The sequence below is a fragment of the Typopeltis vanoorti genome, chromosome 3 (assembly GCF_054136105.1).
Source record: "Typopeltis vanoorti isolate ZY-2024b chromosome 3, IOZ_Tvanoo_1.0, whole genome shotgun sequence".
NCBI classification, from domain to species: domain Eukaryota; kingdom Metazoa; phylum Arthropoda; class Arachnida; order Uropygi; family Thelyphonidae; genus Typopeltis; species Typopeltis vanoorti.
Window position 1 is genome coordinate 157,492,307 of NC_143551.1, and position 21,820 is coordinate 157,514,126.

The following is a 21,820-nucleotide window of genomic DNA, read 5'->3' on the forward strand; positions in this document are numbered from 1 at the left end:
CTGAGATATTATCCATCCAGGGTGTTTGGGATATAATGATGAATTTTATGCTAAAACATGTATACTGAGAAAATTCACCAACCTAATCAGAAGATTAAATGTTCAGTATTTATCTAACCAACCAAGTATCAAGTAACCCTTCTATTTTGCAATCTAGACTACTCTTATGAAACAATTCAGCACTGTGCCTACATAGTAAGAGTAGTTACTTCACCATGAGCTGCTTTAAGTATCTAAGTCAATTAGTGAATGAAAGGTATATTTAGGCATAATCATTGAAAGATACTTTGCACAAATAATGCTCTGTTGAATATATATATATATATATATATATATATATTATTATTATTATTAGAATGCTGGTTTATTCAGTTTGTTATCATATTTGTTAAATTTTAATAGAACATGACTAGTTTCGTTGGAAAGCCGACTTTGTCAGATGTCACAGCATAAAAATATGTAAAACGGAAAGACCATAAAAGCATTGCATTTCCAATATAATGGAACATGACAATTAACTGTAATAAAAGTTTAACTTGAAGACTGAGTTCTAGTTGAAATGTCACGTACATGCATGCGTGTGAATTCGCATGTGTGGCAATATTGAAAGGCAGAACTATGCGAGTCTGGCAAACTGTAACTTATGTTAAGTTCTGAATGAAACTAAAATTAAATTAATTCACATTTCCTTCAGACTTAACATGGGTTTGCATTTTGAAACATATATTGACATATCGGATGTACTAATTACTTGACTTACCAGAAACATTACTAAATTGAGGATATTTTCATTACTTCATGTTATGATGTAAATATTGTAAATTGTTTATGGTTTAAACTTTGCTACTTTTGTGTAAATACTTGTAAATTGATGGGAGAAACGATAATCGGATTTATTACAAATGCCAGAATCTAAACACGTGCACCAAGTTAGATAAGCACGCAGCCCGCAGTGCAAACTAGTCATGTTCTATTAAAGTTTTGAATTTAAATCCTTGGCGTTTAGTCATTAAAATTTAATAAATATATATATAAACTAGAATAAAAAGTTTAAGAATCACACTTTTTGGCTGCACCTGAAAATGTGCATGCAGGAAAGAGAGGAAATGTTTTTAGTTTTAAGTGAGAATATTAGTAATTAAGTAGAATGTTAACTGGATTTTGAGTATTATGTTAAACAGATTTAATTTTTTTTTTCTCAACATACAAAATTTCAAGTGGACTAAATGGATAATGCCAAAAATCTTCAATTTATTGAAGGATATAAACATAACTACCAAGTTTTTAAAACTTATGGCTTTGGAGCCACTGGTTTTCTATGATGATTAAATTCAATAAACATCTGAAAGTACTGGTTCAGACTAAAAGAATATGGTGGAAGAAGATTTGTTGAATAAAACTGTCTGCATGTTTAGCTTATCTTTATGTCTATATTCCTTACTGATGGTGTATTTAATTTTTAGCCAGATAATCTAACCATATCAAATTCATCAAGTTCTGCTCTTTTTTTCATGATGGTAAATGAATATTTATGTGCAAAAGACAAATGGTCAATGCTACCATGTTTCTTTTATGAATAAAAACAATACATATAAAAGTTGAAAGATTTAATCGAAGAAAGATTTCAGAGTACAAATACATATGTACACATATACATATCTTTTAAAAGCCATTAAAACTGCATTGTCCATTATGTTAAGGATTTTATTTGTGCAGTACTATATTTACTGAACAGAGCGCATCTATAACCCATTGTGGATACTGTCTATCTGGAAACATTTCAAGCATGAAGTCTTGAACAAATTTTGGGAATCTTTCTTGTAATATGCTCTGATGGATGGATTTCATCAAATTCATCTAAAAAAAGAATTAGGATTAATTCAAAACATTGTGGGCTTTGTTCAGTTACTTGCAATAAAAACATTTGGTTAATAAGTGGAGATAATAAAATAATTTCAAGAGTATATGATGTCATTATTGCTGAGCCAATAAAGTGAAGTACTTTTGAAAACTAGAACTGTTAAGAATTCTTAACACAGTTCTGGTTTTTAGTTGTAAAGAAGCATATTAAAAATTTCACTAAAAGTTTTAATATGAAAGCTAAAGTAGAAATTAATTTATTCATCTGGAATAAAACTCACTTTTATTCCTGATGAATGTTATTTTCGACCTCTATATACTAAATAAGATGACAGAAAAATTGGGTTTTAATTGGTTGGGAATTTTGATACAAACCTACTAGTTTCGCCACATTATAAATATACATATAGCAGCTTAAAACAAAACGAGCTTAGATTACAAATCAATACATAACTAAAAGATGAAAAATTATCAAATTCATCTGATTAATGTGATGATTCATTAATGTGAATGCATGATTATGCATTTACATTAATGAATTTCATAATTTTTCATCTTTCAGTTATGTATTGATTCGTAACCTAAGCTGGTTTTGTATCCCCAGTTCATAAAAATACTGAGGAAAATCTCCACCAAACACATCCCCCATGAGAATGCTGCACAAACTACATTTCAGGCCTTTCCAAATGTTAATTACTTACAACTTTACAACACCAACCCCTTCTCAGAGGAGACGATCCATGCAGGAGAAAAATTATGCTCAAAGATGGCAAAGGAAAGGTGTTCTTCATGGCAGACAAATGAATGATGAATGCCATCCACTATTTGGCCAGACAACAGTGCCCCAAAGACTAAGCTTCTGACATAGCTTTCCAGCAACCATTGAACCACCTTCCAGAGACAAGACTTAAACAATGGTTTGCACTATACCCTGAGAATAATACTGATATTCCAACAGCTAAACATCTTTCATGTGGTGTCTGTCCACTTGGACTGGAATACTTGGAAAAGTCTCAACAGACTACGAACAATAGGATGGATGCTGCACACAAAACCTTATAAAATAGAACTCACTGGACCAGATAATTGTGAGGGTAGGGCAACCCAGTCCATGAAATACCTTCTTTCTTGGCCCCTTCTTCAATTGCCTTGAACAAAAGGACTTGCACAGAAAGAGTAGTTGATGGTGCAAGATACTGGAGGAACATCTGACCATATTTATTGTATATAACTTATATATAGTTTATTTTTCCTTCATATTTTACTCATTATTTCCCGTATAATTTACCCATAAAATTTAAGCTGTTTTAATTTGTAATGTATCCTAATTTGTTGTAAATAATGCTGTACCAATTACTTACTACTGTACTACTTGTGTTTTGGATATGAAATAAATAAGTGATAAGAACTCAGTATAAAAAACTTATTCTTTAATACTGACCATATACAAATATTTTAACATTCTTTGCCTACCAGTTTCGCTACTAAACTGTCTAGCATTTTCAAGGTATTGACAGAAAAGTATAAAAAATACTAGTAAATGCAAATTGAAAGGAAAATAAAAACGTTGTAAACACTCTAGTAGCTAAGGTTGCATGTTTGCGTGACAGAGACTGAGTGGACTTATTGTTCTTAATCATTATCACACATGCGTGTTTGTTGTAAACGCATAATGTGATTACCAGCTAGCTGTAGTTCAGATGGATGACGTTTTCGCCAGTTTTTAACACTACTGCAGCTTCCTTGAATAAATGATGTCTATAATCGTCATCTAAATATGATATGGAGCTATTTTGCCACTCTATCTTGTGGTTAGACGTGCTAAGCCGGAAGAAATACTTCTGTTGTGGTTTACATCATCAATGATCTTCAAACCAACCGCAGTATCAAACATTTTTTAGGATCACCAAAAGACAAGGTGCCATTCTACAAATATCCAGGAGTATATTACACTCCTTGCTCCTGTGGTCTCACCTACATTGGACAAACTTCACGTAGTTTGGGGATCAGACAGAGAGAGCATGTTGGTGATGTAAACCACAACAGAAGTATTTCTTCTGGCTTAGTACATCATTTCTGCACATCTAACCACACGATAGAGTGGCAAAATAGCTCCATGCCATATTTAGACGACGATTATAGACATCATTTATTCAAGGAAGCCGAAGTAGTGTTAAAAACTTGTTTCAAAGAATTGAAAAAGGCCTATATCCACTACTGCAAATTGCAGCCAACACTATTAGATTCAAAAGTACCATAATCCTAGCCAAAGCTAAACAACCTATTCTCAACATGTCTCCTTATGATAGAAAGGCAATCCTTAACTTAAAGAAAAACAAAGATATCATCATTACCAAGGGAAATTCAACAGTCATCCTTAACTCTAGACTATTATGAAAAGTTAAACGTATCACTATCAGATAACTCTACCTATAAGATCCTAGACAAAGATCCCACCATAAAAAATCACAATGAAATAAACCAACTAATCCGTAATTGCAACATTTGGCCAGAAGAGGTGAAAGGAAGAATAAAATCCTCACATCCTATTACTCCCAGACTATATGGGACACCTAAAATACATAAAAAGGATATACCTCTCCATCCAATCGTTGATGGGAGATCATCCACAACTTACCTTTTGGCTAAGCATCTTGTCAACTTATTAAATAACAAAATAAGATCAACAGAATCCTATATCAAGAATAGTCAGCATTTTGTAAATAAACTCCAAGCCATTAAGATTGAACCAACAGACATACTAGCCAGTCTGGATATTGTGTCCCTCTTCACCAATGTACCAGTAGAAGAGGTAATAAACATCATTCCAGACCTCTTTCCTCTAGACATCACACATATATTTAAACACTGCCTTCAGTCTAATTTCTTCAAGGTTAATAACACCATATACCAACAATTAGAAGGCCTAGCAATGGGAAGTCTGCTATCACCATCTTGTGCAGACCTTTTCATGGAAAAACTTAAAAAAGAAATTCTCTCAACAATCTCCCCTAGACCGATATGGTGGAGATATGTTGACGATATTTTCATTATATGGCAAGATAGCTTAGAAAACCTAAAATCGTTTGTGAATAAAATCAATTCCATACATAACAAGATAAAATTCACTCTGAAGTTGAACACAACAACCATCTGCATTTTCTAGACATCTTGATAAAAAGACAATCAAATAGTGTCAATTTATCTATTTACAGAAAGCCGACAGACACTGGAAGATACCTTCATTATACTTCTAACCATCACAAGACACATAAACTAAGCATTATCCATATGTTGAAAAATAGAGCACGTAAGTTTATATCAGAAAAGGAGGATACACAGACATTTCACTAATAGCCAAAACATTATCACAAAATGGATACCCTCCAAACATCATCGAAAAATATCTATACGGTGACAAGCCCAGACAAGAAGAACCAAACTCCCAGCACATTTCTACTGTAGTGATTCCCTTCATCAAGTCAATTTCTTATCAAATAGCCAGAATACTAAAAGTCCACAACATCAGAGTGATCTTTAAACCAACCACTAGCATCAAACATTTTTTAGGATCACCAAAAGACAAGGTGCGATTCTACAAATATCCAGAAGTATATTACATTCCTTGCTCCTGAAGTTAAGCCTACATCGGACAAACTTCATGGAGTTTGGAGATCAGACAGAGAGAGCACGTTGGTGATGTAAACCACAACAGAAGTATTTCTTCCAGCTTAGCAGTATCATTTCTGTATGTCTAACCACACGATAGAGTGGCAAAATAGCTCCATGCCATATTTAGATGACGATTATAGACATCGTTTATTCAAGGAAGCCACAGTAGTGTTAAAAACTGGCAAAAAACTGCAACAGAAACTATTCTTAACAGTTCATGGACAAACCTCATCCTCTCTCTAAATCCATCTGAACTACAGCTAGCTAGTAATCACATTATGCGTTTACAACAAACATGCATGCATGATAATGATTAAGAACAATAAGTTCACTCATGTGAACTTATTGTTCTGTCACACGAACTTGCAAGCTTAGCTACTAGAGTGTTTACAATGTTTTTATGTTCCTTTCAATTTGCATTTACTAGTATTTTTTATACTTTTCCGTCAATGCCTTGAAAAAGCTAGACAGTTTGGTAGCGAAACTGGTAGGCAAAGAATATTAAAATATTTGTATATGGTCAGTATTAAACAATAACATTTTTATGCTTAACTTTCAAACAACCAAATATGTTTAATTTGATAAGAACTAAATTTAACTAAATAAAGTGACATTGGGAGACCAACAGGGACAGCAAATTAATGACTGAATGGAGGAAGAGATTTTCAACCAAAGAAGGTCAAAGTCAGGTGATTCTAGGTGAGGTGATCTCTGGAATGGTAGGTCAGAGCAGATACATCCACAAATTCCATCCTGAGATCAAAAGGAGTCAAAGAGCATATAATTAAGAATGCTGAGATGAGGTAGTGCTTGGAGGGGTAAGGTGAGATTTGAATTTTCACTAGGAAAAGCAGTTGGGTTTGTAGATGGTAGTAAATATTATCAGGTTGGAAATGATACCATTTATGTTAATAAAGCGATGTGAAGTGAATGGCTCTGTGGGACATATATTTGACTGCATAGGTCGTGCACATTTCCTATGCAGTGCCTAAATGCTAGTTTCCATGGTGGCTAACAGTATCACTTGATTTCACACTAACTTTCCTTTTTCTTAATCGATCCAACCAACATCACCGTTTTTACAATTTTCTAATTGTTTTCCCTGAGTGAAGGCTAGGTCGGGATGTGTTTGCATGTGTGACTGGATGCAAGTGCCTTTGGACTTCTTGTTAATTGTTGTTATTAGTTTTGATGTGCTTGCCGATGTGTCGCAAGTCACTTTCAGAAGACATGGGAAGTTCATTCCATCCATTCTTTTATTCATGGGCCTGGAAACAAAGGCACCTGATGATTTTTTCTCGGATCAAAGTTTCTTCTGACAACTTGATATCATCCTTCAGTTTGTGTTTCAGAGTTCAGAATGGTGGTACTGAAGTTCTTGTTTTCAGTCTCTATCGAGTAGTGTACCATTGAGGTGATAAAGTCACAGAGTTTGTTAGGATTGTTGAGGGGAAAGCTGCATTTGCATTGCACCACTAATTGTTGAACAATTTGAGCTTAGTTCAGGTGTTCTAATTTGTCAGGAAAAAGTTTCGTCCACACATTGTTAAGGCACTGTTTAAGGCTGTTGATACATTTTCCAAAGTTCAGGAGCTGCTTTATTGAAGGCAGCACAGAGAACAAAAGAAAAGCTGGCTGAGGTTGATGAGAAGTTTGTGTACTGATTCCCCCTTTTTTTTTTTTGCACAACAAGCATGCAATCAATGACAAAAGAAATCATACATAAGTCTTTTCTTCTTGTCAGTAATATCTAGTTTGCAACTGCAGCACTTTGTATCATCATTGGATTTTGTTGGTGATCAACTGCATTGTACTAGTGAGACACAAAGGGCTCTGTCATCATTGGCCTTTGTTGCCGACATCATTGCTTCATATGGTAGACATAGCAAGAGCTTACACATAGCCAATATTTAATTGAGAAAATAAACAAAAGATGTACTCAAAGTACTTACATAAGACCTTAGTACCACAGTTCCTCTGTACCTGATACTGTGATTTTTCTTTGTTGGATATATTTGAGGGAAAACACTTTTAATAATGATAAAATATGGGAACACAATTTTAGACTAACTTATTCCCATGTGTCACCTCAGATTGTATCACTCATGATGTTTCTGTGACAGACAAAATATAGGTCTCCTATTAAACTTGTGTTTAATTATTACACTATGTAAGACAAAGGTATGAGACTGTCTCTCATCATCATCATCATCATCAAATTCCTGCCATGTACCGTCAAGGGTACATGGCAGTACAGGATATGATAGAACTACATGAAAAATTTACATCATTACTAACTTCCTACCTACAATTTTCCTCCAAATCAATCTGTTACTTGTCAAGACTCCAACATTATCAGATCTAATATTTCTATAGTCTAAGGCACTTTGTACCGTATCAATCCAACTATATCTTGGTCTATCTCTGGGTCGTTTTCCTGCCAACCTGGTAGAGAACACTCGTTTTTGCTAATTTTTCCTCGCCCATTCTGTTTAAGTGACCTGAGATTAGGTCTGCTAATGCATTCCTGGATGCTGACAATATCAAGTTCTTTCCTAATATCCTCATTTCTAATATGATATTGCCATTAATGCCATCTGTTCACGCCTCTAATCTTTCTCAGGACTCTCATATCTGCGGTCTCTAGTCTTTGGTCAAGTGTTTTACTTCTGACCCAGCCCAGATCCATAAGATAAAACTGATTTGAACACTGTCTTGTATGCAGCTAATTTAGTGTTCCGACTAATTTCTCTCTCATTCCATATGAATTTATTCAATTGACTTCGAACCATACCTGCTTTATTGATTCTGTTGTCTATTTCCATATTTAATTTACCATCTTGGTAAACATCTTGGATGGTACAACATGACAAAATTTCATGCCGGCTGGGGCGTCGCCCGGTTAAACAAGTCCCCCATTGTTTTCGCCAGGGAACCAGCGAAAAGTCAGCTACTGGAACAAATCTGAAAACACACCTCAACTCAACATCACCAGAGTTAAAGATCGGTACTATCAACATAAGAAGCCTGAATGGCAAAGAAATGGAGCTGGCTGAGGAATTAGATAAGTACCAGATCTACATAATTTGGGTGACTGAAACAAAAAAGACAAAAACTGGTGAGATCTTTCTGAGCAATAAATACAAAATGTTATATTCAGGCAATGACAATCAAGGAAAAGAAGGAGTAGCCATAGTATTCAACACAAAATACAAGGCTAATCATCTTGAATGGCAGTCAGTTTCAAGTAGAGTAATGTGAGCAAATATGAGAATGGGGAGCTGGACAATGAGACTTATTTGTGCCTATGGTCACACAGAAGGTTCTACCAAGGTAGAAGTGGAGGAATTTTTTGAGGCTTTAGAAAAAGTAACTGACACAATGAAACAGGAAAAATTGGTCCTTGTTGGGGATCTAAATAGCAGAGTAGGAAATGATTGTGAGACATACAAAAATATTTTGGAAAAATTTGGAGAAAAGAGCAAAGCTAATAATAATGGCAAATATCTGTTGGATTTCTGCTCAGGACATGGACTGGTTATTACTAACACCATGTTCCAACATAAAAATGTGCACAAATTCACATGGAGAGAAGAGGCAAGGAATAAGAAAAGTCTCATTGACTATGTTATCGTTGATAGTGATGTTTTCTCCCTGGTGCAGGACACCAGAGTGTACAGAAGATTTGAAATTGGAAGTGATCACTATTTAGTCTTGAGCAGGATAAAATTGAATTTCACATTGAAAAGAATAACATGTAAGAAAGTTTTAAAGCGAATAAAAGTTGATCAGCTCTCAGATGTGAACTGTAGACTAAAGTACACAAAGATTATTGAAGAAAAAATGAAAGAGTTTGAGAACAGAAACCAAACCTTGGAGATTCAGTGGCAAGCCTTCAATGATTGATTCAGCTAGGAATGTGGTGAAGTTGTCTGCAAGGATAGAAAAATTAGAACTCCATGGTGGACACAGGAAGTTAAAGAGGCAGTGAAGGAAAAGAAGAAAGCATATCAAAAGTTCCTGGCAAATAAGTCAGCTTGTGCACTTAGAGAATACAGAGACAAATGCAAGAATGCTAAATACTGTGTAAAACTAGCTAAACAAAAGTCATGGGAGGACTTTGGCAAGAATATAGAAAATAAATATGAAGAAGGTGGAAAAATATTCTGGAGGTGGTTGAAGAAGCTTAGGAATGGAGGAAAGAGTGCTGTAAAAGGAATTAGAGATGATAAAGGTGATATGAAAATGGGAGAAAAAGGTATCCTTTAAGAATGGAGTAATTACTTCGAGAAATTGCTAAAGGAAACAAGCAGTGATAGCACAGTGGTAAAAAACACTGACCAGACATGCAATCAGGAATACATATCCATACTTGAAGTAGAAAAAGCCATCAAAGGCTTGAAATGTGGAAAGGCAGCAGGAGTAGATGATATTCGACCAGAAATGCTGAAGTATGGTGGGATAAGAGTCTTTCAGTGGCTGCACTGCATAGTTCAGAAAGCCTGGACAGAGGGACGAATTCCCGATGATTGGAGTAGAGCTCTCATAGTACCCATATATAAAAAGGGAAATAAAACTGAATGTGAGAATTACAGAGGTATTCCCCTACTGAGTATTCCTGGCAAGATCTATGCAAGTATACTTGAGAAGCGATTGAGGAGAATTGTGGAAGAAAAGCTGGGTGAAGAACAAGCTGGATTCAGGCCAAATAGAGGCTGTCAGGATCAGATCTTCACTTTACGACAAATAGTCGATAAAGCATGGGAATATAAGAAAGATTTGTATTTAAGTTTTGTTGATTTAGAAAAGGCATATGACAAGGTGCCAAGAGAGAAGCTATTCAATACGCTACAGTTATATGGTGTCAATGGGGTATTATATCAAGCAATACTTAGTCTTTATTTGAGTTGTAAGTCAGCAGTTAGAATTGAAGGAAGTACAGGAAGATGGTTTAATGTTAAATCTGGTGTGAGACAAGGATGTACATTATCCTCTCTGTTATTCATTATCTATATGCATCACATTATGAAGGAAAGTGGTATTAAACATGATATCAAAATTGGAGATGTTAATGTCAGCTCTTTGCCTTATGCGGATGATGTTATACTTCTAAATAAATCTGCTACAAGTCTGCAAGATTCTCTGACTAAATTGAATAACTGTTGTAATAGATATGGTACGAAGGTCAGCAATAAAAAGACAAAGACAATGAAAATAGGCAGAATCACTGAAAATGTTAACTGTGTTGTGAATGGAGAACCTGTGGAACAAGTAAAACATTCTACTACTTAGGAACGAATTTTTCTGAAGATGGTAAATTAAATATAGAAATAGACAACAGAATCAGCAAAGCTGGTATGGTGGGAAGTCAACTGAATAAATTCATATGGAATAAGAGAAAAATTAGTCGTAACACTAAATTAGCTGTATACAAGAGTGTTCAAACCAGTTTTAACTTATGGATCTGAGAGCTGGGTTAGAAGACTAGAGACTGCAGACAGGAGAGACCTGAGAAAGATTAGAGGCGTGAACAGACAGCATCAATAGCAATATCATATTAAAAATGAGGATATTAGGAAAGAACTTGACATTGTCAGCATCCAGGAATGCATTAGCAGAGCTAATCTCAGGTGGTAAGGTCACTTAAACAGAATGGGCGAAGAAAGATTATCAATACAAGTGTTCTCTGCTAGGTTGGCAGCAAAACGACCCAGAGGAAGACCAAGATATAGGTGGATTGATACAGTACAAAGTGCCTTAGACTATAGAAATATTAGATCTGATAATGTTGGAGTCTTGACAAGTAAGACTGATTTGGAGGAAAATTGTAGATAGGAAGTTAGTAATGATGTAATTTTTTTCATGTAGTATTATCATACTGTGTACACCCCTTGAGGGTACATGGCAGGAATTTGATGATGTTGATGATGATTTACCATCTTCACTAACAATCGTGAAAATGTCTCTAAACAATTAAAAATAAATACATTCCATCCTTTCTTTTATTCATGGGCCTAGAAACAACGGCACCTGATGATTTTTTCTCGGATTAAAGTTTCTTCTGACACTTGACATCATCCTTCAGTTTCTGTTTGAGAGTTTCAGAATAATGGCATTGAATTTCTTGTTTCCACTCTCAATCGAGTGGCGTACCACTGAGATGATAAAGTCACAGAGTTTGTTAGGATTGTTGAAGGGTTCTAATTTGACAGAAAAAAGTTTCATCCACACATTGTTAAGGCACTGCTTAAGGCTGTTGATATATTTTCTCAAGTTCAGGAGCTGCTTTATTGAAGGTCAGCACAGAGAACAAAAGAAGAGCTGGCTGATGATAAGTTTGTGTGCTGATTCCACTTTTTTTTTGCACAAAAAGCATGCAATCAATGACAAAAGAAATCATACATAAGTCTTTTTTTTCTTGTCAGTAATATCTAGTTTGCAACTGCAGCACTTTGTATCATCAATGGATTTTGTTGGTGATCAATTGCACTGTACTGGTGAGACACAAAGGGCTCTGTCATCATTGGCCTTTGTTGCTGACAACATTGCTTCATATGATAGGCATAGCAAGAGCTTACACATAGCCAATATTTAATTGAGAAAATAAACTTGAGGTACTAAGACCTTAGTATCACAGTTTCATAGTACCTGATACTGTGATTTTTCTTTGTTGGATATATTGGAGGGAAAACACTTTTAATACTGATAAAATATGGGAACACAATTTTTGACTAACTTATTCACAGGTGTCACCTCAGATTGTATCACTCATGATATTTCTGTGACAGACAAAATATAGGTCTCCCCTTAAACTTGTGTTTAATTATTACACTATGTAAGACAAAGGTATGGGTCTGTCTCTAAACAGTTAAAAATAAATGGTAGATTTTGTTGGCTGGTTTAGTGATGGTAGTTAATCTGGATCTTCCTGACTGACGATTCTGGTAATATGTCTGGAAGACCTTTTGCATGGAATGGGAATTCTCTATTTCAGAATGATTTGGAGGATTATGAGTGAACCTGTCTATTTTTTGAATACTTCAAGGAGTGTTGCTATTTAGAATCATGGTGTTTTTAACTGCAATCCTCTTGTTGGTGGTGTGAACTGTATCAGAAGGGACTCGATTATGTTATTTTAGGAAGACTGATGTGCTAAGGAATGATTTACATTGTACACTGTGGGAATGTGGGTTTATAGTAAACAGTGAAAGTTAGTATCATAATGAATGAATGTGAATATCTAGAAAAGATAATATTCTTGTGATTCTTTTTTCAAGCTTACATTTAATTCTGGAACAGATGAGTTAATTTTTGAAGAAATAGTTTTAGATCTTGATCAGTGTGTTTCCAAATAGCAAAAATATCACCACCATAATAGGTACATAAAGAAAGTCAAGGATGGATTGAACAGAACAATTTTTTTTTTTTAAATGCTCCAGGTAAGTCAGCAACAACAGATGACAATGAAATGTACACAAGCAATTTCTTCAACTTGCTTAGAAAGTTAACCATTATAAATATCCTGAATTAACAACAAATTGAAATAACTAATATATCTGCAAGAAAGTTAAGGGTATCAGATAAATAGATATTCATAAAAAGAGAGGTGATGGTGTTAGAAAGGATCTAGCCTTACAATCTTTTTATTTTTGAAAGAAAATCTGTGTTATTTTAAATATCTGATAAAACTATGAAATAACACAAAACTAGATAAGAATTATGATTCTGTAAACTGAACTACCAAGTGGTATTTAACAGACAATATGGCTTATGATATTTCAGTAAGTAGATTCTTGATGATCCATGTTTTATATTTTAAAAAAATCCTAGTTGCATAATCACCTATGGCATATAAAAACCATGTGCAGATAGAGAAAAAGAAACAGATAATTTACTCATGTAAAACAGCTGCATGTTGGTCCTGGCAGAAACTAATTCAGAGGACAGTGATGTAATGAAAGAAGAAAAGGAGTAGTTGAATTTAATAGATCTGAAATTTGTCAGTGGAGGTTGACCACCAGCTACATGTATAAAAAGGATGGAAGCCAGTTCAGCAGAACAGCACTCATGAAAATACCTACAGAGAAGGCACAAGACAGAAAGAGAATATGCAACAGAAAGTGAATGGAATGAACATGTGGGAGAGGAGGGGTTACCTATTAAATGGATTGCTCTTTTCTGGATAGAATCCAGCATTTTTTGAGAAGTTTTTGGTGTACTGCTCTAAATGTGAAAACAATATTCTAAACTTGGAATATAAGAACAGTTAACTTATCTTCAGCTGAAAAAAAATCCTTACAGAGGTTCTCCACATCCTAGATGGGATTTGAACACAGATCTTTTGAATCAAATAGCATCAATGATACCAACTGAGTTACAAAGGATGTATTTTAGGATAGAAAATACACAGGTGAGAAATAATGTCTTGAACAAAAAATAAAATAAAATAATAATAATAAAAAATAAATAAATAAACTGAGAAGGGTATGAATAATGTTTTTGTTGTATGGAAAGGCTATAAGTGCAAGTCAGCCTAAGAAAAATGCAATTTTGTCTGGAGATCTGAGGATTGTAAAGGGAAGGGAAAGTGAAATGCAATCTTTCTTGTGAGAAATAAGATTGGACTGTATTTTGAAAATACATTTTAATGCACTGATTATGGAAGATTTTAAAGAAAGATGTTTGAGTACTATAATTTTCCAAATGAAGAGGTCATTTATGTGTAGGTGAAAGGTAGACTCTAAGATGGTAGCTGAGTGAGTGGATCTCTATGCCAGATCTAATCAAATGGCTTGAAATGTCAAAGAGCTCACACTAGTTTCTTGAAACCTTTCTATGGCCAGCATTCAAAAGATAGACAATTTCATGGCTAAGAGATTAGCTGTGAAATGGGAGTGGAAGAATCCATACTGGAAGTCTCACTGATTAACTGGTTGGGTTCCAGGGTGGTTAGTGTCTCATTTTCCATTACTTTTTTGGGGAAATAGTTTAATGGCAGACTTTATTCCCCCCCCCCCCACACACACATTTTCTGGAATGGGCTGAATAATGACTTGCAACAGTGGAAGAGTGGATGCCAGATGAATGAGAACAATTATAAAGAAAATATTGCTATCTCAGAGGCATAGGACACTATCTCCAATTTTCATCAAACTTAAATTTTTCATTTAAATTCATGGTACTGGTTGCTTCTGAAAAGAAAAGCAGATAGGTTAATTGAAAGCTCATTTAACTTCTAAAAGAAAGGAAATCTTAGATAGTGCTCTATACCTTGTGGAAAAAACATGAACATGTAAAAATTTAAGTTTTGACAAAAATTGGAAATCGTGTCCTATGCCTCTGGGATACAGATATAAAAAGGGTACTAATTCTAGAGCACAAGTTTTTATTACAATTGTGTGATCGAAACTTGGTAGAGGAGATATACTATGAACTAGTGATGATACTGTAAGTGAAGTTTTATCCTGGTTATCTATGTAGATATTGGAGGAGAATGATAACAGACCGGTGTGACCAACAACATGGAGTGGCAATAATGCTGAAGGAAGAACTGTCTAAGATACCAGACTCATTATTACCAACTAGTGAACATTTTCTGTCATAAAAAACAGTGTGATCAGGGACCAAAGGAGGATCACACTGCTATTGAGATAGTGCAATTTATGTTTCTCTGAAATACAGTGTTTTCCTATACTTATTTCAAAGGCATGTGCATAAAATTTCATTAATTAACAGACATATTAAAGTCAACAAAATATTTGAAACATACCTGATATGCAATGTTATGAAGGGTTACTAAATGGCAAGCTACTGTCTCCTTTTTTACTATAGAATGAAGATAGGCTCTTGTGTATCGTTCACATGCCAAACAGATGCATTTTTCATCAATGGGACGAAAATCTTTTGCATATATCTTTTTCTTCAAGACTAGTTCACCACCAGGAACAAGGGCCACTCCAAATCGCTAATTGAGCATTTAAATTATTTAATATTCGCTATTAATAAATGGTATTTAATTATCTGAAATTTCTGGCATTAATATAAAAACAAAGTTCACTGTTTTTGCTTTTAAAAGAGAGATAAAGAATGAAAATGGGAGAAAACTTTTTCAGTAAAAATTATTTAAATATAAGTATTATCTGGAACCTAGTGGTTCTTACTACCCAATAAGTCATTTACTCTTGAAAGCAAGGATTAGATGGATTAGTTTAGTGTGACACCATCTAGCACTGTTTTTAAGGCAGACTCAAACTGCACAGCCATTTTTAACTTAAGTTTTTGGATCTCCCAATCCATCCCAATGTGAGGAATTTATGGAAGATCTAATTGAAAAAAAAAATTGCTTTTATGTTTTGCATAGGTGCTGGAAAAAATATTTCACAATTCTGTATGGATGGATAATAATGAGCTATGGTGGGTATCTGCTAACCATAATTAACTGGGGGGAGGGGGGACGTTGCAGTAAGCAATCAGGATTGGTGATAGTTGACTCCTCCCCTTTCCCCCAAGCACCACATTCAATTATTTAAAGATACTTTATATTGCTATTACAATAAAATATACAGATTGTTTCTAATAAAAAATGTTTTTATGATATACAAACACCACTATAACATACTAACAAATGCTTCACAGATTAATACTATGCTTGAAAAAAAAAAAAAAAAAATGCTATATGGGACTATTCCTGAAGTTTCTGAAAGTTTTTTTTATAGTGGGAGTTGACTGTAGGTGTGTGTGTGTATGTATGTTAAAACATACTGTAAATTGCAGTATGATTTTAACAAAAAAATTAAAATGTAAAGTGTCTTATTTTGGAAATCTGTTCAAAAGATGAAACATAATTAACACAATTATTGGTTTAATTGAAAAAAAAAAAACACGAAAATTTTAACAAGAAATAGCTGCTTTAGGGTAGAATCATTCAACTTATTTTTGAGAGCAAGTCAGGGAAATTTTTTCACTACTGATGTTGGTGTACAACAAACAGTAATGTCTTTCTGATAGAATGAAATATCAGCTACATGTTCATCTCTTTCAGCTTGTTCAAAGATGTGAAGTTTCATATTCAAATAAACTTTTTAAGGCTCATTAGTTTTAATTCAATAATAACATTAGACTGGAATATATAATGGCCTAAGATTTTAATAACAAACTGAGCCAACTATCACTCTTCCTTTTTTGTGGAGACATCAAAACTACGAAAACAGTGCAGCAATTCAAAAAATGATGTGGAATCGCTCAAGCTCACTATTATGAATAAAATTTTTAAATGTTCTGAAATCTCACATCACACAGCACGTCTGTCCGTGCTCTATGCATGCAATTTCTTAACTGCGAGTATCATCGGTATCATGACCATAGAATGCATTATTCTCTTCTTACAAATTATTTCTGATTATACATCTATATCTTTTTCATTTTAACTTCAAAATACTTCAGCAATATTTGTTTAAGAAGGAGTAAAATTTTCAGCCTTAACCACTTTTATGGAGTTTTTTGCATGCCTTGCAAATTCTTACTAATGATAATGTATTTCACAGTTGACCATCATGAATATTTATTTGAACCTCTAAAAGTACAACCTTTAGAGTCATGTGCAACACATGACTACACAGTGTTTTATTCCACTCCCCAATGTCTCTCTCTTGTGCTACTCACTTGATACATCATATTGCAAAATGTAATGCTAAGATTAGGTGTTGGTGGCAATTTATAATAATGCTTTACAGTACAAACACTAGAAGAACAAAATAAATAAATACTTTATTGAATGACTTACTATTTTGCTGGATTTTAAACCAGCATCTTCAGAGCACAAATTACAACTGTAATAAGACACATAGTACTCAATTAGATTATTGCAAGGTGGTTTGTATTATCGTATGGTGTATTGTATTATTGTGATTTGTCTATTTTATAAGGGTTGTAGCCATTGGCCAAAAAGGGATTACACAGAATTCTGTGACAAGAGTTAAGTCTTCAAAACAAACTAACTATGTAGGTGGGTGTTCTGAGAATACCATACCATTAAGTAATGGTGTGACTGATTATGTAAGTACAAGTTTCCTATAAATATATAAGGAACAAACAATTGTCTTCTTATATTAAGCAAAGATGAAAAGCTGTTTCTTTTTCTATATTGAAATGTATTCTTGGATGCTGGCTGTTTAAATGCAAAGCACATCTCCTTGCAGACATGTATAATGCTATGTATTAAGGGAAGGGCCACTACCCAGACCGGTTTCGACCTTTATTGAGGTCTCGTCAGTGGGAGCCAGACCCAGAATAGGTGATACTAAGGTAGAAGCAATGGAGAGGTCATATTTACTTATACGAGTTGCCAAAAGGTGTACCATCTTATTATTAAATTACTCTGGATTTAGAGAAAGATGTTGGAAGTTTATTTTCCACTTGGTTAGACTATAATAAATTTAGTTTAATCCTTTATGGAAGACCTGACTTATGCAGTTCTGTACTTATGAACAGGCTACCAAGGATCCCCATAAGGATAATTAAATTAATAATTTGGGAAATAGTTTCTTTCATGCATGTAAAAAAACCCACACTTTGCATTATTAACCCTTTAACTGTTGATTTTATATTCTACTGACATTGTCCCATGTGCTGAATTAATTTTGCAAAACATTTATAAATAAAATAATTAAAATTCTTACTGAAGTAAGAAGTCCGGACAGCACCATACATTCTTGATATACACTTGTTCACTCACAAAAATAGCAATAATAATGTTTTATAAAATTTGCATAATCAAGGGGTGTCCACTTGATTATGCAAATTATACACATTAATTTATGTAGAAATTAATCAAAATATATAAAGAGCACTATTATTTACAACACAGTTATTACTAAGCCTACCAAGCGCCAGGGCATTAAAATCCTAAAATTTAGCATGGAATTTTTCAAAACAGGGTTGTACACAGAGTCCAACGTCACATTTGGTGCACATATACCAGCTCTCACGATTCTTCTTCTGCTCAAGAGTGGTATTGAAACAGACATAATAAACTCAAGCTGCTGCTTCTTCTTCTTCTCAGTAGAAGGTACAAGAGAAGGGAAATGCCTTTCTTTGAGACGCAGTGGTTAATCTCCAGGTGATGGATGTCCTTTCAACCTCCCTGTTGTTCTGGGGATATGGTACTTTTGAATTATTTCCCTGATAAGCATGAGTCAGGGTATTCTGCCAAGCTTGTATTTTTTTTCCAAATTTTACATTATAGAGACAGTGGGAATTTAGAATATGGTCATATCCAGAAGGCGAAAAAATACTTTTTTGTAATAGCTATAAAAATGCAAAGTTCTTCAGGGGTGGTATTTTTCCACTGCTTTAGTCATGAAGATGGTGTAGATGGTCTATTATTTGTGGTGAAGGTATGAAACTTGTTTGTTTCGTCAGCTATTGTTGTCATTAGTTCTATGGTAAAAAATTGTTCAAAAATATCTAAAGCTGAAGAATCATCAGTGATATTACCTGTGATTATTCCTGAATTACTGCTATCAAATTCATGTACACTTGGAGTAAATGCATCATCACGCCACTTGAACAATACATCTTCGGTAAGCATTCGCTTACACGTCCGTATCGAGTTTTATCACTTTTATCACTATCTTGCTCGCTTACATCACCAGGATCTTCTTCATCTGAAGTGCATAATTCACTTAATTTGGACAATTCTTCTCCCAACTCATTTGCTGTTAACAATTATTCATCAATTTGATCATCAGTAAGATAACATGGATATTTACTGGTAGCCGCCATATTGTGACATCCCTGCAGTCACATGGTTTATGCATCGTGCTGCATATGATTAGTTGCACCAGTTCAAATTTTTCTCTTTAGATGTCATACAAGGACAGAAACTCAAGTCAAATAAACTTCAGTTGGTTGGCAATAGATGGAGGAACCTACCCGCGAAGTTTGAATATCTTATGACGATTCTTTCCATACTAAAAAATTGTCTGAATATGAGAGGTGCGCCAACCATACATATACGGGCTCAGCAAAGTAGGTTGAAAATTTATTTATCACTAGGTTAGACTATAATAGATTTAGTTTAATCCTTTATCCCAGTGAGAGCAAACAAAGTTTGCGCCTGAAAATATCTTCAGGACTAAATATAGTGTTGTACTATCTTATCCAGTAAGTAGTGCAACACCAAGGCAACTCGTGGCAAAGGTGGAGCAAGCTACCAGGCACTTCTAACCCAGTATCTCCCATAATGCAAAACACATTTCCTATGTGGATATGTATAATGTTATGCATTAAAGGGATTGGCCATCTACCCAGACTAGTTTCGACCTTTATTGAGGTCTCTTCAGTGGGAGCCAGGCCCAGAGCTGGAGATACCAGGCAGAAGCAGTAGCAAGTCATCTGTGCCTATGGGAGTTGCCAAAAGGTTTATCACCTTTTTTAAAAATTACTCTGGATTTAGAGAAAGATGTTGAAAATTTATTTATCACTAGGTTAGACTATAATAGATTTAGTTTAATCCTTTATCCCAGTGAGAGCAAACAAAGTTTGCGCCTGAAAATATCTTCAGGACTAAATATAGTGTTGTACTATCTTATCCAGTAAGTAGTGCAACACCAAGGCAACTCGTGGCAAAGGTGGAGCAAGCTACCAGGCACTACTTACTGGATAAGATAGTACAACACTATATTTAGTCCTGAAGATATTTTCAGGCGCAAACTTTGTTTGCTCTCACTGGGATAAAGGATTAAACTAAATCTATTATCAGCAAAGTAGGTGTTTATTTCCGAGCCTGTAATAATACATTCTCAGTAAATAAAGGGTAAAAGCAGCAAATTTAAGGCACTAGGTCATACATGCCATGTTTGAAGATTGGTTCTTGCACTGTTTTTATTCCTGTGGAGCATTATTGTTCAGAAAAGACAATTCCCTTTAAAGTTCTGCTTGTGCTGGACAATGCTCCTGGAGACATTCATCGTTAGATGACCTTCACCCTAATATAAAAGTTGTATTTTTACCACCCAACACTGCATCGTTACTACAGTCAATGGACCAGGGAGTAATTTCTGCATTTAAGGCTTATTACTTATGGCATACATTCCCACAAGCAGTCAGGGCTACGGAAGATGATGCAATGTCCTTGAGAGAGTTCTGGAATAATTATAACATTCATGATGCCATCAAAAACATTGCTGATTCTTGGGAGGAAGTGAAGCAATCAACAATTAAAGGGGTATGGAACAAACTGTGCCCTCAATTCTGTGATGATTTTCATGGCTTCACAGAGGAAGACATCGCCAAAGCCCGAAAAGCTGTGGTGGATAGTGGCAATGCACTGCAGACATTAATGAAAATGATGCTTACTAGAGTCCTATTCACAAGAATTAACCAATGAAGACATTATGGAGATAGAGAAGCAGCTGATAGAAACACAAGAACACGAAGAATCAGAAGATCCAGAGTCAAGAAAGTTTATGACAAAAGAATTAGCTTTCATCTCATTAAAGCAGGATTTGCTAAGTTCGAGGAACAAGATTCTAACATTGAGCAGTTTACAAAGGTTTGCCGTGCAGTTAGTGAGAATGCTAACTGGTACAAGGCAATTTATGGTTAAAAAAAAAAAAGAAAGAGGCTTTGCAAACCACTCTAGATACCTTTTTCAAGAAATCGACTTCAGTATTAAGCTCCCCTCTTAAAGCAAAGAATCAAATCCTGATTCTCCAGCACCATCTCACGATTAATGTAAGCCTACCTTCTTGCCTCAAAAATGCCCCTTCCAGTAAGCAAGACACTGATGCAACATTAGGTGAGTGTCAACCTTTAATATGCTTTTTTTTTAATGAAATTTCTCCAATCTCCTATTTAAACTTTATGTATGAGTTTGAATTAAAAGAAAGAGCACAACAGTTTCTGTAAATTATTATTACAGTACAGAGGTATTATTATTACAGTATTATACTGTGTTATTATTGCCACATATGAGCTATTATATTATTATTATAAGTGGTGAGCTATGAAAATTTTAACAAAGGGCTCGCATCGTCGAGAAAAAAAAAACATTTCATACAAAAACTTTTATTAATTCAATGGCTACCAGAAGGGAGAAGGGTAAAGATAGTGCATGCACTTATTTCATTTTCAAACTTGGGTGCATTTGTTATAGAGGAGTTGAAACAATAATTCCAAATAATCTACACACTGCCGAATAGACTCATTTTTGCTAGGTTACTGTATGAGTTTGTCGCTTAATATTTCAAAAAAAAAAATTTTTTTTTAGAAAAAATAAAAAAGTAAA

At 34.5% G+C, this 21,820-nt stretch overlaps 1 protein-coding gene across 7 annotated transcripts in view; it reads right to left on the reverse strand.

Annotated features, from left to right (window-relative positions):
• Positions 1-1,592: 1,592 nt before the first annotated feature.
• Tgt (tRNA-guanine transglycosylase) overlaps positions 1,593-21,820 on the reverse strand; it is a 131,649-nt gene continuing 111,421 nt past the window's right edge. For all 7 annotated transcript variants that reach the window (XM_090416159.1, XM_090416161.1, XM_090416160.1 and 4 more), the window contains 2 exons: positions 15,302-15,496; positions 1,593-1,857 (listed from right to left, as the gene is read on the reverse strand). In XM_090416159.1, the coding sequence (XP_090272285.1) occupies positions 1,705-1,857; positions 15,302-15,496 (348 nt within the window). In that variant the 3' untranslated portion in view covers positions 1,593-1,704. The remainder of the gene's footprint in view (positions 1,858-15,301; positions 15,497-21,820) is intronic.